General features: G+C 32.6%; 1 protein-coding gene across 3 annotated transcripts in view; it reads left to right on the forward strand.

The window, feature by feature from the left end:
- The window catches only part of SCLT1 (sodium channel and clathrin linker 1), a 226,361-nt gene that overhangs the window by 150,148 nt on the left and 62,441 nt on the right, over nt 1-13,772 (forward strand). For 2 of the 3 annotated variants that reach the window (XM_023217595.3, XM_023217597.3), the window contains exons 12-15: nt 3,006-3,183; nt 5,692-5,790; nt 9,223-9,294; nt 12,856-12,930. In XM_023217595.3, the coding sequence (XP_023073363.2) occupies nt 3,006-3,183; nt 5,692-5,790; nt 9,223-9,294; nt 12,856-12,930 (424 nt within the window). The remainder of the gene's footprint in view (nt 1-3,005; nt 3,184-5,691; nt 5,791-9,222; nt 9,295-12,855; nt 12,931-13,772) is intronic. The other variant, XM_023217596.3, reaches the window with a different exon arrangement.

Below are 13,772 nucleotides of genomic sequence, written 5' to 3' on the forward strand. Positions count from 1 at the left end.
CTAAATCACTTTTTTTCTCCTTTCTTCAGCAAATATTCACTGACTAGACTGAAGACATTTTAAAAGCTAAGTTACCATAGGATATATGTATATGTTTGAGAGCTTGAAAAGAGTAATATGAAAGTGATTGAAAAACAGAATTTAGATACAATTGTTTTTCCTCAAGATTTAGTTGGGTGGGTCTTTAGTACTGTGAAAGACCAAAAGTACCAGATAATTCAGGAGATTATTTTATTCAGGCTATTGCAGTAGGGAGAATGCTCATTAATGAGGGATGTTTCAAAGAAAAGGAAGGGGCCTGAGGTTTTATATAGGCGGATAAACGAGGTGTGCATGAATCTTACGGGACTCATGAGGAAGGATGGAGGTGGGTCTTATTTTGGAATATGCGAGAGCAGGGTTATTTTATGCTGTTAGCTCTATTCTGAAACACAAAATGATAGAGGAGGTTTAGAGGACAAGGGTGGGAGGACTTCTTAGCCATCCCTGTTTTCTTGGCTCAGGTAAAGTCTAATATCAGCATAAAGGAAGAACAAAAGCCAGATACAGCAGACATAATATACGATTAATGTCTATTCTTAAGATTTGAGCCAGATATTTGAGTGGACCAACAATTCAGTAACAGAGGTTAGAAATGGAGGAGAACAAAGTAATGATTAATAATGATTGTGCAGACTATTCCATTCACACAACATGTCAGACTAAATATTCTGAAAAAAACCCTCTTGATGTAAGCATCTTGATAAATAACAATATGATTTGTTTCCAAAGTTCTTTCTTTAACTTACATATTAGAATGCTAATAGCATAAAAACTTTATAGCATGAACTGTTTAATTACATTTAAATGCTCAACTTATATAGTTGGGAACTCTCAAGCATACAAACAAAAAAACAAAAACAGGAAGCTAAAACAAGAATGATAAATAAATGACTTGCCTGCCAAGGACGTCAGGGCTGGATCTATATTATGTCACAAGAAGGTAAATGTCTTTGAGTAGGCTGGAACCCCTGAAGGAGCTACACTCTAATTAAAAGGCTAAAATAGAAAAAAATTTCTGCTTCTTAACAATGATAGCCAACCAATAAAACTATTTCCATCATGTAGCCAAATGGAAAAAAAAAATCATAATAATCATTGTAGTCTTCTCTGAGAATGTGTAACCATAACTCTGCCCTCATATGACACTGTTGTTTAATGTTATACTATCTGTTCATTTGGAAACCTCAGCCCCAAAAACTAAAGTGGCAACACATTGGTAGGTAGTCCTGGTACATGGAAGAAGCAATAGTAAACCTTTGGGTGAAATACTTTTGAACACAGACCCCTCAGGATTCCCACAGATTAAGTTTAGACAGATATGAACTTAATCAAAAATTACCAAGTGCATGAGAAAATAAACCACTTGACTGACAGGAAGAAGGTTTTGATGTGGGTAGTGGAGGGGAGTGGGGAGGGGAGAATAGAGAAGCCTGCTTCTTCTACTATTTAGAAAAAAGAAATGCCTGAAAATAACAAATAACAAAGAAAAATATAAAATGTGTCTTACCAAACATGTTATAAAGCCAAAGTAATCAAATCAGTAATCAAATTAAAATGAGTCGAGCATGTAAAAACTAAGTAGATCAATGAAACATAATCTACTAGTAAATTATGATATTTGCATATATGATATTTGCATATTTGGGGGATAGTAATAGAAGTATTTAAATTCATTAGTTACTAATGGTACTCAAACAACTGGCCATTAGTTTGGAACTTAAGTTGGACTCTTCTCTTACATCATATTCAGGAGTAAATTCAAATGAGTCAGGATTAAAAATATAGGGGTAAAAATTAAAGTCATGGAAATCTTTGGAGGAAATCTAAGAGATTACACTGACAATCTATGGATGAAGGAGACCATCTTTATAAAAACTGAAAGCCAAAAGTTGAAAAAAATAGTCAAATTTAGCTGTGTTAAATTTTTAGTGTAGTGAAGATTCCCTAAATAGAGTCAATAGGCAAGAACAACAAAAAAGTAGATTTGGAAAAAAAAGGTATTTTCAGCATAAAGGACAGACTTAAAGGACAGACTAAGGGTTAATATTTATAATATTTATAATTTATGGTTCTTATAAAGGGAAGAGCAAAATAATTTATGGTTCTTATAAAGGGAAGAGCAAAGTAAACCCATCAGAAAAAAAATGTGCAAAGATTAGAAGAAATTCAAAGAACAAAATTCATATGGCTTACAAAAGGAAGAAAATATGCCTTAAGTGTCTTATAGAGAAATACAAATTAACAGTGAAATGAGGTTACATTCATTAGACTAGGAAAGGAAGGAGTCTTTATAACTTGATGAGATTTCTATATTATTAGATGAGAAAAGCAAGTACAGAAAAGGGTATATATTATGATTTTTATTGTTATAAAAAAATGGAAAAGCTCCTGTGGTTAGCTGTATGTATAATATGTGTGTATATTTATGTGTATATGTGCATGAGTATATATATATATGTGTGTGTATATAATCATATGAATGTTGAGAAAATTATTTTAACATATACATTAGTAAGTTCACGTAGCTTGTCTGGGTAGAGAGCATGAAAAGGGAGAAAAGAGAAAAGACCATATAAATGTAAAGAACAACTCATTTCTTAAGGGTTTGCTTTATGTCATTGTCACGTAACTATATAATATAGTGTGATACCATAACAAGTATAACATAATTAGGATCAGAAAATCCAGGCTCAGTCTCAGCCCCACTGCTCATTAGCCCTATGACCTTAATCAAATGCCTGACCTCTCTGGGTATGTTTGTTGTTCTTTAAAATGAACATATGGAGATAGTAAAACCTACTTTATAAAAGTGTAATGAATATCAAATGGGAAAATATTAATACATGTGAAAGTTACTGGCATAATAATACAAGTATTATGCTACTGAGTAGTAGATGCTCAGGAAATCTCCCTCCTTCCTTTTAAAAAGGTTTAACTTTCCCAGTGTAATTATTGATTTCTAGATTATGTGTGACAATCCAAGAAGCCAACCAATTAAGAACAGAAAATACACATCTGGAAAAACAGACCAGAGAGCTACAAGCAAAGTGCAATGAATTAGAAAATGAGCTATATGATGCCATTGTAAGAGCCAGAAATAGCATACAACTCTTAGAAGAAGCTAACCTTCAAAAAAGTCAGGTAAGAAAGCTGGTAAATATGTTTAGATATAATAAAATCTTGACTATTCTCCCATGTGACCTCACAGTAAGGGATTCAATAGCTGCAGAATAAATGCATGAAAATGAAATTGCTATTCTCTTCATTAGTAATCATACCATATTCTTGGATGGTAAAACCAAATATGATAATATTATAAAATGTCAATTCCTTTCTAAAATAATGTATAAATATCACACTTTTCTTATTTTCCCAAACCCTGTGTAACTAATCTTCATCCCCTGTAGTCTCATACTTTAATAAAAAAAAAAAAAAAAAAAACTGTTACAGTGCTTTACTGCAGTATACCCTATATTTTATTCAGTTGAATCTGATTAATCTTATCCGTCTCTATTCCCCTTCATCATATACTCAATTACTTTAATAAAGCAGAAGCTTAATTGACTTTAAAGATTTATTTACCGAAGTCTTCATGTCACTGTTCTTTTTTAGTTCTCTAGCAATTGTGATACCTGTGCTATCAAATACAGTGTTCCTTGTCATATACTGCTTCCCTATGAATTATATATTTAGTTTATTGAAGTCACAAAATAAATGTTTAATGTTTATTTTGCTGCCTCCCTTATGTAGAGTTCATTAAATCATTAATTTATTTACCAACATTTATTGAAAACCTAGTATATGCAGAATACTCCGCTAGCAAGTATGTTGGGGTACAAAGGAAGTGCTTTGTTTTATTTATATTTCCCTTTTTACAGAGGATTTTTCAAGAGATCTAGTAAAACAGAACATAGTGTAAGGTGGATATTGAGAAGCTAATAAATAAAAAAATTATCTAAATCCTAACTGTGGGAATGCTAAGGTGTTTATCATGCCTTTCAACTAATATTTTCATCTGTGATCTGGATACTGTCTTTTAGAATGGTTAAGAGGCACACAATAGACATAATATGCCTGGGAATTGTGTTGAATACCTAAATCAACTAGAAAAATTAAGGTCAAGACAAAATTTTTATCTCTGCCTTCTGAAGCCTACTTGTATGAGCACTCTTAATACCAAGCCATTAAAAACAAACATCTTGTGTAGAGCACAGTGGACAGAGAAAATAGTAGGAACACTCATTGCCCATCCTCCCAAATTTTCTCACTCAAATCCTAAGTCAACAGACCCTCACAGAGACTGTCTATGGCTACAATACTAAACTGCTCCTTGACTCATTGCTTAGTTGCTAGAGGTTTCCCATCTTCAGTTGCTTGTTCAAAGTCAAAGGTTTCTCCCAACCGATCATACAAGCAAGGCAGGAAGTACAGCCTAGCATAGTTCCCCTTCTCCCCCTCAAGGTTATTACGTAAGAACAGCTGTTACTTGTCACTAGCTTACTTGTTTAAGGTGGAGGAAATTTATCTTAAAAAACAATTTTTAAAAAAACAGGTAAAAATGTGTATGGTACCTTTGGAAGATGGTGGGAACAGAACACAGGGCCACTTACATGTTGATTTAAAATGGATTCAACTTGGCCTAATTGAAGGAGTTCCAAGCCTAGAAAAAAAGGTTTGTGTTAGAGATATAAATATGGGAATTGTCTGCATATAAATGATATTTAAAACCATGAAATTTGATTAGACCACTAAAAGAAGGACATATAGAGAGGGGGGCAAGAACTGAACCTTGGGTAGTCCAGTATTAAGAGATTCAGGAGATGAGGAAGAATCAGCAATGTAGACTGAAGAGGAATGATCAGTGAGATAGGAGGAAAACCAGTACTGTGTGTGATGTGCTGAAAATCACATGCAGAAAGTACAACAAGGAGAAGAAAGTAAATATCTCAAGTGCTGCTGCTAAAGAAGTACTGAAAATTTACTTATAGATAATCAATATGGAGATCATGATGGTGAAAGCCTGATTCAAGGAAGTATAAAAGAGATTGAAAGAAAAAGTCTTGGAGATGAACATGTTACAGAGTTTTGCTTCACAGAGAAGCAAGGAAATGGAGTGTGACTGACAGCAGAGCTAGGATTATGGCAATATTTATTTGGTGGGAGATGGAAATGATTGGAATGATAGAAACACATCAAAGAGACAAAACAAGTGGTGTCTGCAATGATCAAGTTATGAGTTAATGAGTGACATAATTTGAATAATACTAAATAATGGAAAGAGAGAGAAATTCAAGAGATTCTTATAAGGATACAATACCTAGAGATGATGATTTACTTTATATAGGGATTCAAAAAAATGGAAAATTCAAAAATGGTTTTAAGATTTCTGGCTGTAGAGATTAGAAGCGTGTTAGAAACATTGGCTGAAAGAAATACCATAGAGAAAGTGTCTTTAATTAGGACAAGGGCAGGTGAGAAGGTTAGGGAAAATAAATATCATTCATGATTTCAACATGATATTCAAGTAGAGATGTCCCAGAAGTTTTAAATAAGGTGTTTATAGAAAGTGACTAGTGGATAGGTTTTTACCTATTGCTATCTTTACTAATAATGATGTGATCTATAACATGAAATGATTGTTTTCTGAAGGCTCTACTTGAGGAGAAGCAAAAAGAAGAAGACATAAAGAAAATGAAAGAGAGACTTTCTCAGTTTGTACAAGATGCTACCAAAAGAACCAAGAAGGAAGTAAGGATTTTTAATTATATTTAAAATTCAGAATTTAAGTCACAACTAAAGACTAAATTCCACCTAAATATTTGTAAATTAAAATTAAAATACTTGCCTACAGAGTTATACAGACTGTATTGAAATTATTAGCATAAGTGCTTAAAAACTAACTAAAGGAACTGAGTAAAGGCTCCTTTCCTTTAAAATTATCTCCAGTAGGATAGTGGGATATACTGAATAGCCCTCCACTTGATAAAATAAAGATGTTCCTTTTCTTTCCTTATCTGTATTTTTTGTGGGCAATATTATTTCTCTCCTAGGTGAACTGTAGCTTTAAACTGGTTTTTAAAACTTCATCAGTTTAGAAAAAAATAAAGTTAAAATGTTTGCTTTCTCCCAAGCAACTAGGTGGTAGAATTTTTATTTCCACAAAGCCACTGTATAATATTTCTTCCTGCAGAAGTATTTCTTAGAAATCTATTACTTTTACAGAATCATGGTGTAAAGAAAAAAAATCTATTACTTTGTCTTTATATGACCGAAATTAGATAATTTCCCAAGATAAAATTTTTAATTTAAGGCAGAGTCCAAAGTAAACCGTGCGCTTTTTAATTTCTAATCTTCTATATCTTTTCTGCAGGAGCTCTGTCCTTCCTATTCGTGAAGTTGAGAGTACTGTAACATTGGACTATAGCCTAAAATATTCTTGATGACATATTTTTTAAATAAATATTAATAAACTTTATACTTTTAATGATAAAAATATTTTATTAAAGTATTCATGGTGTGAGCATTCCTCTAATTGTATTTTCTTATCCTAAAATAAATGCACATTGATTTTGAGGTTGATGAAGTTCGTCTTTTGCATGAAGCATTAAATCTAAGTAGGATTTTTCACAAGCACTGTGATCCCATTCATTCCAAATGTTTTGCAAATGGAAAATACAGATGCTTCCTAAAATCCAATTATTTCCCTATTCAAATATGTAATCCTTCCAGGCATCTGAAGCTCAACATGTCTGAAACTGAACTTACTGTTGTAGTCAGTCCCTGATTGTTTCTTCCTTAGGTGTTCCTGTTGATTTCCTATAGCCAGCCTTTCCCTGCCATTACAACTGTTCACTCAGGAAGTATTTATTGAGCACTTCCTGTGTGCCACGCATTTTGCTGGGTCTTTGCCCCCTCTGAGTTCCACACTGTTGCCCAGTTGATTTTTTTAAGTAGACTTTTAAAATTATTATTAAAAGTGACATATGCTCATTGTAAAAAGAAATTTAAAATATGTATGAGAAAATATGTACAAATGAAAAATATGTATAAAAGAAAATTAAAATTACAAGTTTAATACCCAGAGATAGCCACTATTTTTGGCATTGTTCTGTGAATTTCATTTAATCCCAAATTATTCACGGCGTGTCCTTCAAATATGTAGAATTAACCTGTTGAATTGAGAATAACTTTATATGTATCTCTTCCTATTGACTAAAGTAAATACAATGAATAAATTGTCACATATTTCTGTTCTGTCTATAAAATTGAACAAAAATATGACAGTGGCTTATTTCTTTAAAATATGAAAATACTTTATTTCTTAGATATCTCTCAAATAAATAAAATTTGCAAAAAAAAAATACATTGTTTACTTTTGATTTTAAATCATAGCTAGTGCCATTATTGGATTTTCGTATTTCTTAATAGTTTATCTTACTATTTGGTTTATAAATGTCCTTACTATTCATAAAATTATAGAGGGGAATGCTTATATAAAATGAGGATAGGATGAGAGAAGGGTGTTAGTCCCTCTACAGACTTCAAAACCCCAATCACAGTAAACTACCTCACTGAAATGTGTATTTCCTCACATGACGAAAGTTTACATTTTGTTTCATTAGATACTAACTCTGGAAAATTCCATATGACTTTTGGAGCACAGAAGTTTATGTATGATATGCCATCAGTGTCAATAGTTCTACACAGTCCTTTTAAAAGGCATGAATAGTTTGATTCATCTGTATTTGCCAGGATTACTATAAATGTATTTCAAAATATGTACCCTCCTGTTGTCATAAGCCCTCAAGTTAGCTGTATCATTTCTAGATACTAAAAAGAACACATTTTAAAAAGAAATTATGCAAGAGAGAGACAGACATGACAGGGCTTGTAAGAACCAAAATTTTTATATTATAGGAACATTTATGACTTAATTTCTCTGCGTCAGTTTTCCTCATCTATAATGGAAATAATAACCTCATTGGATTTTTGTGAGAATAAATGAGATACTACATGTAAAGCACTCTGAATAGTACCTAACACACATTAATCCTCTATAAATTCTGTTATTGTTACTGATCCATAAACAGAATACATTGATTCTTAATATAATTATTCATAGGAAAAGTCTACATCAAATTATAACCTTGAAAAGAGCTAAAATAGGCCGGGCGTGGTGACTCATGCCTGTAATCCCAGCACTTTGGGAGGCTGAGGCAGGCAGATCACAGGGTCAGGAGATCGAGACCATCCTGGCTAACACGATGAAACGCCGTCTCTACTAAAAATACAAAAAATTAGCTGAGCATGGTGGCGGGCGCCGGTAGTCCCAGCTGGAGGCTGAGGCAGGAGAATAGGGTGAACCTGGAAGGCGGTGCTTGCAGTGAGCCGATATCGCGCCACTGCACTCCAGCCTGGGTGACAGAGCGGGATCTCCGTCTCAAAAAAAAAAAAAAAAGAGCTAAAAAAAAAAGACCCAGAAATAGTATGATTGGCAGGCCTTCAGAAAGATAACTCATATTAATTAACCATATAAAGTACATGGCAGTATTGTAAATGTTCTAAACAAAGTTTACATCATATTTTCAAAATAGTCCATCTTACAAGATACTACAAAATTTTCAAAGACCTTTAGATCATAAAAGTTTACTGATGATTTACCATTGGCATCAGTATTCTTCAGAGTCCTTTTAAAAAGCATGAATAGTTATTAGAAAAATTTATTGTCATAGAGAAATCCTGATGAGATGTGACTAATTCTTCAAAATACTCTGTGCACATTAATAGTGTTCTTTCTGAAGATATTTAAATGTTAATTAAATTTTATTAAATGTTATTTATTAAATATTATTAAATCTTAATTTATCTTCAGAAGTAAAAGTAATTTAATACTGGGGTGTGATGGGTATTATTAAAAAAATTCTTCTGTTTATGAATCAAAAGCATCCTATGATGAAAGTGTCTGACAACCACAGTCCTTTTGGATATACCATTCTATTCACTCTTCTTCCACTTTCATGGCAAATTCTTTGCTCCTTAATATATTGTGTGCTTATTTGTCTTTTATGCCCTAAAAGTTACAATTTTATTTTTATCAAAATTATTATCGTACGTGTTTTTATCAGATATTAATCATTTTTATTCTAGACCCAAATAATGAGTAAATGTCTTAATTTACAGGTTGCAAACACAAAAAAACAATGCAGTATACAAATTTCTCGATTAATAGAAGAACTTTCAGCCCTTCAAATGGTATGTTTGACTATATTGATATTTTCTTCCAAATATTGCTCATATTGGGGATTCATTCATTCAAAGGGTGCTTATTGAACCAAGCCGTGACTAGGTGCTAGGAAAAAAGTGAAAATCCAGATAGATATGTTTGCAGCAGTCTTGTGGCTTATATTCTAGCAGGAAAGATAGATGGCATTTATCACATTTTACTGTAACTACCTGTCTTTGACAGAGAATGCACAGGATGCTATTGCTAGCTCTAGCTCCTATGATATGATGAGTTTTTCTGGGAAACCAAGGAGAAAGAGAAAGTTTATATAACAGTGGTAAGGAAGAAAGACAGAAAGCTTCCTGAAAGAAATGAGCACTGAGGAATGAGTAAGCCAAGATGGGAGAGGAAAAGATTAGAGGTGTAGTTAGAGGTGGGATTGGAAATAGAAGTTTAACTTGAAGTTTGATGTAATGAAATTTAATAACCTTGCTTACAGGAGAATAAAAGTACAACAATCTTCAAGAATTGAGAAAATGTTTATAACTTCACAAACTCTCATCTTTTCTGACTCCCTGTATCACTTTTTATCTCTATTACAAAATTTATCAGTGAATCATATCTTGTAATAAATATCGTGCATTAGGTGTATATTGATCATACACACTCTGTCTCTCTCCATGAAAATCTTATCTCTGGAATTAGATTGTAAGCATCTCAACATAGTGGAGTCTTACGCCTTCCTTTATTTTCCCTATTGCTTGCCTAGTACAGTGTTTTGCAGAGTTTATTTTTAAATGTTTATCAACTGAATTATATATTTAAACACTCTGAAAGAGGAACCACATTTTCTTTTGCCATTCTACAAACTTTGGAGAGTACATGATGGGATCTTAATCATCGTATATTGGGTCCCAAATGTAATAAAACAAGGAACATTTATTTTGTATTTGTTTAATGTCACTTATTTTAATAATGTAGAAACATCAAGTAAAATTGGTGGGATGCAATGTGGCCAGTTAGTCATGTGTAGTTTTTTGTTGTTGCACAGTTTTGCTTCCTTTTCTATCACTCAGTTATTTCACTTGTTCTCTTTCATGGGCTGATTAGCTATCAAGAGATTAATATCTTTGTGGAAAAGGAGGAGTAGAAGGATACTACCCCAGTCCAAGATCATTTAATGGATGGTAGACTCTTCAAGGGCATGAACATTCATTCTTTCTGTGTTCTCAAGGGAACAAGGACTGACTAAGACTTCTAGGGATTTTTCAAATCATTGTTAGCTATGTAACAACCAGAGCTATATTAAACTCACTTTAGAGTAAAAAGAATGACAATTCAGCTTATTGCAAAAAGTGTTTCTTATAATAAAACAATTCTACTTCATAGCTAAGTGATTTTTCTAAAACATCTGATAGTCATGTTGATTCTATGGGGAGAACTATACTGTGTAATTGAAAAGTTTGAAGTATTAAGTATGTTAAAAATATGTTCAAAGGAAAACATTTGGCTACTTTAAGACAGATTTTCTCAAAAAATCTAAGCTGCAGTTTGAAGCATAATAACCTGATGCTTGCTATTGTTTTCTACTTTTAACAGTTTTACTATCTATACTAATAGTATTAGTATTAATATGCTATCCATCTATACTATTATTTACACTATGAAGTCCAGGAAGGTAGTTAAGCATACTTTTGCTAACCCAAAATTAAGGTATGCTCACAGGAAGGAGAAAAACTTGTATTTTAGATGAGTGTGCAGATTATTTAATAGATTAAGAAAAAGCCAGAACCATTGTATTTCAAGCTACATATCTCCCTTTGAAGACCAGCATGTACCTAACAGCCTTTGTTTTCTGTGGTAAGGTGTAGTTTATCTTAAGAATATTCAAGGTTTTATTGTGCCATGTAGCAGATTGCTATTAATCTATGTCAAATAAAAAAATTAATTATAAAATGTTCAAACTTACAGGAGTAAAATAAAATGTTCATTATAGTCTTTTCTTTGATGCATGAATTTTTTGGAAGTCTTTTTTTTTTAGTTTCTAAATACATGAGGATTTACACTGTCTGTTGTTGTTGATTTCTCATTTGGTTAGGTCGGCAGCACAGATCATGGTCTATATGATTGGTTCTTAATATGTTTTGAGACTTCTTTTATAGAGTATTATTTTGGAAATACTCCATGAGTACCTGAAAAAATACCTATTATTTTGTCATATTTTCCCCCAAACGTAGGCATGTCAGTGGTGATATGCTAATATCTCTAAAAACTTTGTAATAGTAATTTGTAATGTTTGCTTTAGTATTATAGTGCATTTCTAATAGAATTAGTATGATAATTCTCTCTAAAGGTTTAAATTTTGCTGTCTCATTTTACTGTTTTTACCCCCAGGTTAACCAAATATTCTTTAGGCCATCATCATTTGTCATAAAAATGGTGGATTGGGTGGAGAGGGATATGAAGCCTACTTACACATGCATTTCTTTATATACCACTTACCAGCCCCAGAAGTGTGAGCCAGACTTTGTTATTAACATATATTCAAAATCACATGGGAGGGGTTACAAATGTAGGTAAAATCCCAAATTTAGCACTGAAGCTACCCTCTCCTAGATAAGCAACTTCCTATATGAATATATGGAGTACTAATGTTGCATTTTGTATACACTCAGGGTTCTATCTTAATAAAAGACATTAAATTTAAATTTGTCAACTGATTTGTAACATAGGGTTAAAGATCTTAATTATAATCAATGGTGATTAATTTTGGGTCACGAAGCTTACTTTAAAATTTAAAAACATATTGAAATACACTTCTTCTATAAAATAATTGGACATCATTAGTAAGTAATGCACTGTTAGCAAAGTGGGTTCCTCCAAAGCATGATTCACAATTGGAAAAAAAAGAGAGAGAGAGAGAAAAAAGCCATACCCATTACCCATTCTCCAAAATAAATGTATAAATACAAATAATTGTGAAGAACTAATAATTATTATGACTTTTTTGTTTTAGGTGCAGTAGCAAATTAAATTTTATTATCTAATTGATATGCTTGCTAAATACTGAGTAAAATCTTTTGAGGAGAAATACTTTATGTTCATGCTAATAAAATATTGTTAGTATTTCTGTTTGCTATAATTTTTGTAAAGAAAACAATTAACTTTTTTAGAGTTTATACACCCGTATATCTTTTAGGCCATAGGTATCTCTGAGGGTTTTGTGCCACTATCTGGTTCTTAGTTCCCTTTTCAAAATATTTGATAAGAGTGTGTAAAAAGAAAATCTATAGTACGAGAAAGGAGTTCCATTCATATTTTTTTCTCCCTGGAATCCCCCAACCTCTGTCTCCCACCTAGTCTGTTTAATTAGAACTCCTTGGCATCCTACTGCTGGAGGCAATTTCTGAAATCGTGGGTTAGGTTGCTCTTCAAACATTGAGTTTTGTCTTTAATCAATATAACCTTAAACTTGTGTTGATAACTATGATATTCCCATTATGAACAAATTATTTTACTTCTCCGTTTTTCCCCACTTTTCTTAAGATGTTACCAAATGTATATATTTACAATATGACTTGAATTTATAGAAGTGTGCTGAAAAACAAGGCCAACTTGAACGAGTCATTAAGGAAAAAAAAGCAGTGGAAGAAGAACTAGAAAAGGTAAAAAGAAAAAGGAAATATAACTACCTAAAACTCAACTGCAAATATGCAACATTACTGTCTGTTTCCATCATGCCACCTACTAGCAATTCCTTTATTTGTTAGTATTATCCTGGTAAGTTTTTCTTTTCTTTTCTTTTTTCTTTTTTCTTTCTTTCTTTTTTTTTTTTTTTTTTGCCATGGAGTCTCACTCTGTCACCCAGGCTGGAGTGCAGTGGCACGATCTCGTCTCACTGCAGCCTCCACTTCCCAGGTTCAAGCAATTCTCCTGCCTCAGCCTCTGAGTAGCTGGGACTATAGGCACCTGCCACCATGCCTGGCTAATTTTTTTGTGTTTTTAGTAGAGATGGGATTTCACCATGTTAGCCAGAATGGTCTCTATCTCCTGACCTCATGATCCGCCCGCTTCAGCCTCTCACTTTCCTTAAATATATTTAGAGTCTGCAGTTAAATACCGATGTTGCCTGGATACAATTCCTTTCTAAGAGCGGCTGTATTCTTTGAACTTTGTACTTAAAGATACAAATTTTGTGAAGTAGCTATATTTCTTGCTTAAACCTCATCCTACGAAATTTCACTTTGTCTTTACTTTGTTTTTGAATTTTATGTTAGCTCTTATGGTGCTTAGGCCATCTATAAATAAAACAAGTATATATAACCAGAAAATTATAGCATTGCTATGATTTTTACCTTTTAGAAGTACAGATTTTAACTTCACACTTAGGAAGAATATTTACCCCCGTGATAGTTCAGAAAAACTATTGGGAGAAGTCCATAGTTTAAAATTCATTTATTTTATATACTTTTGTATTAGCAGTAATATCCTACTCTTTTAAAGTACC

The sequence above is a fragment of the Piliocolobus tephrosceles genome, chromosome 3, assembly GCF_002776525.5.
Source record: "Piliocolobus tephrosceles isolate RC106 chromosome 3, ASM277652v3, whole genome shotgun sequence".
NCBI lineage: Eukaryota > Metazoa > Chordata > Mammalia > Primates > Cercopithecidae > Piliocolobus > Piliocolobus tephrosceles.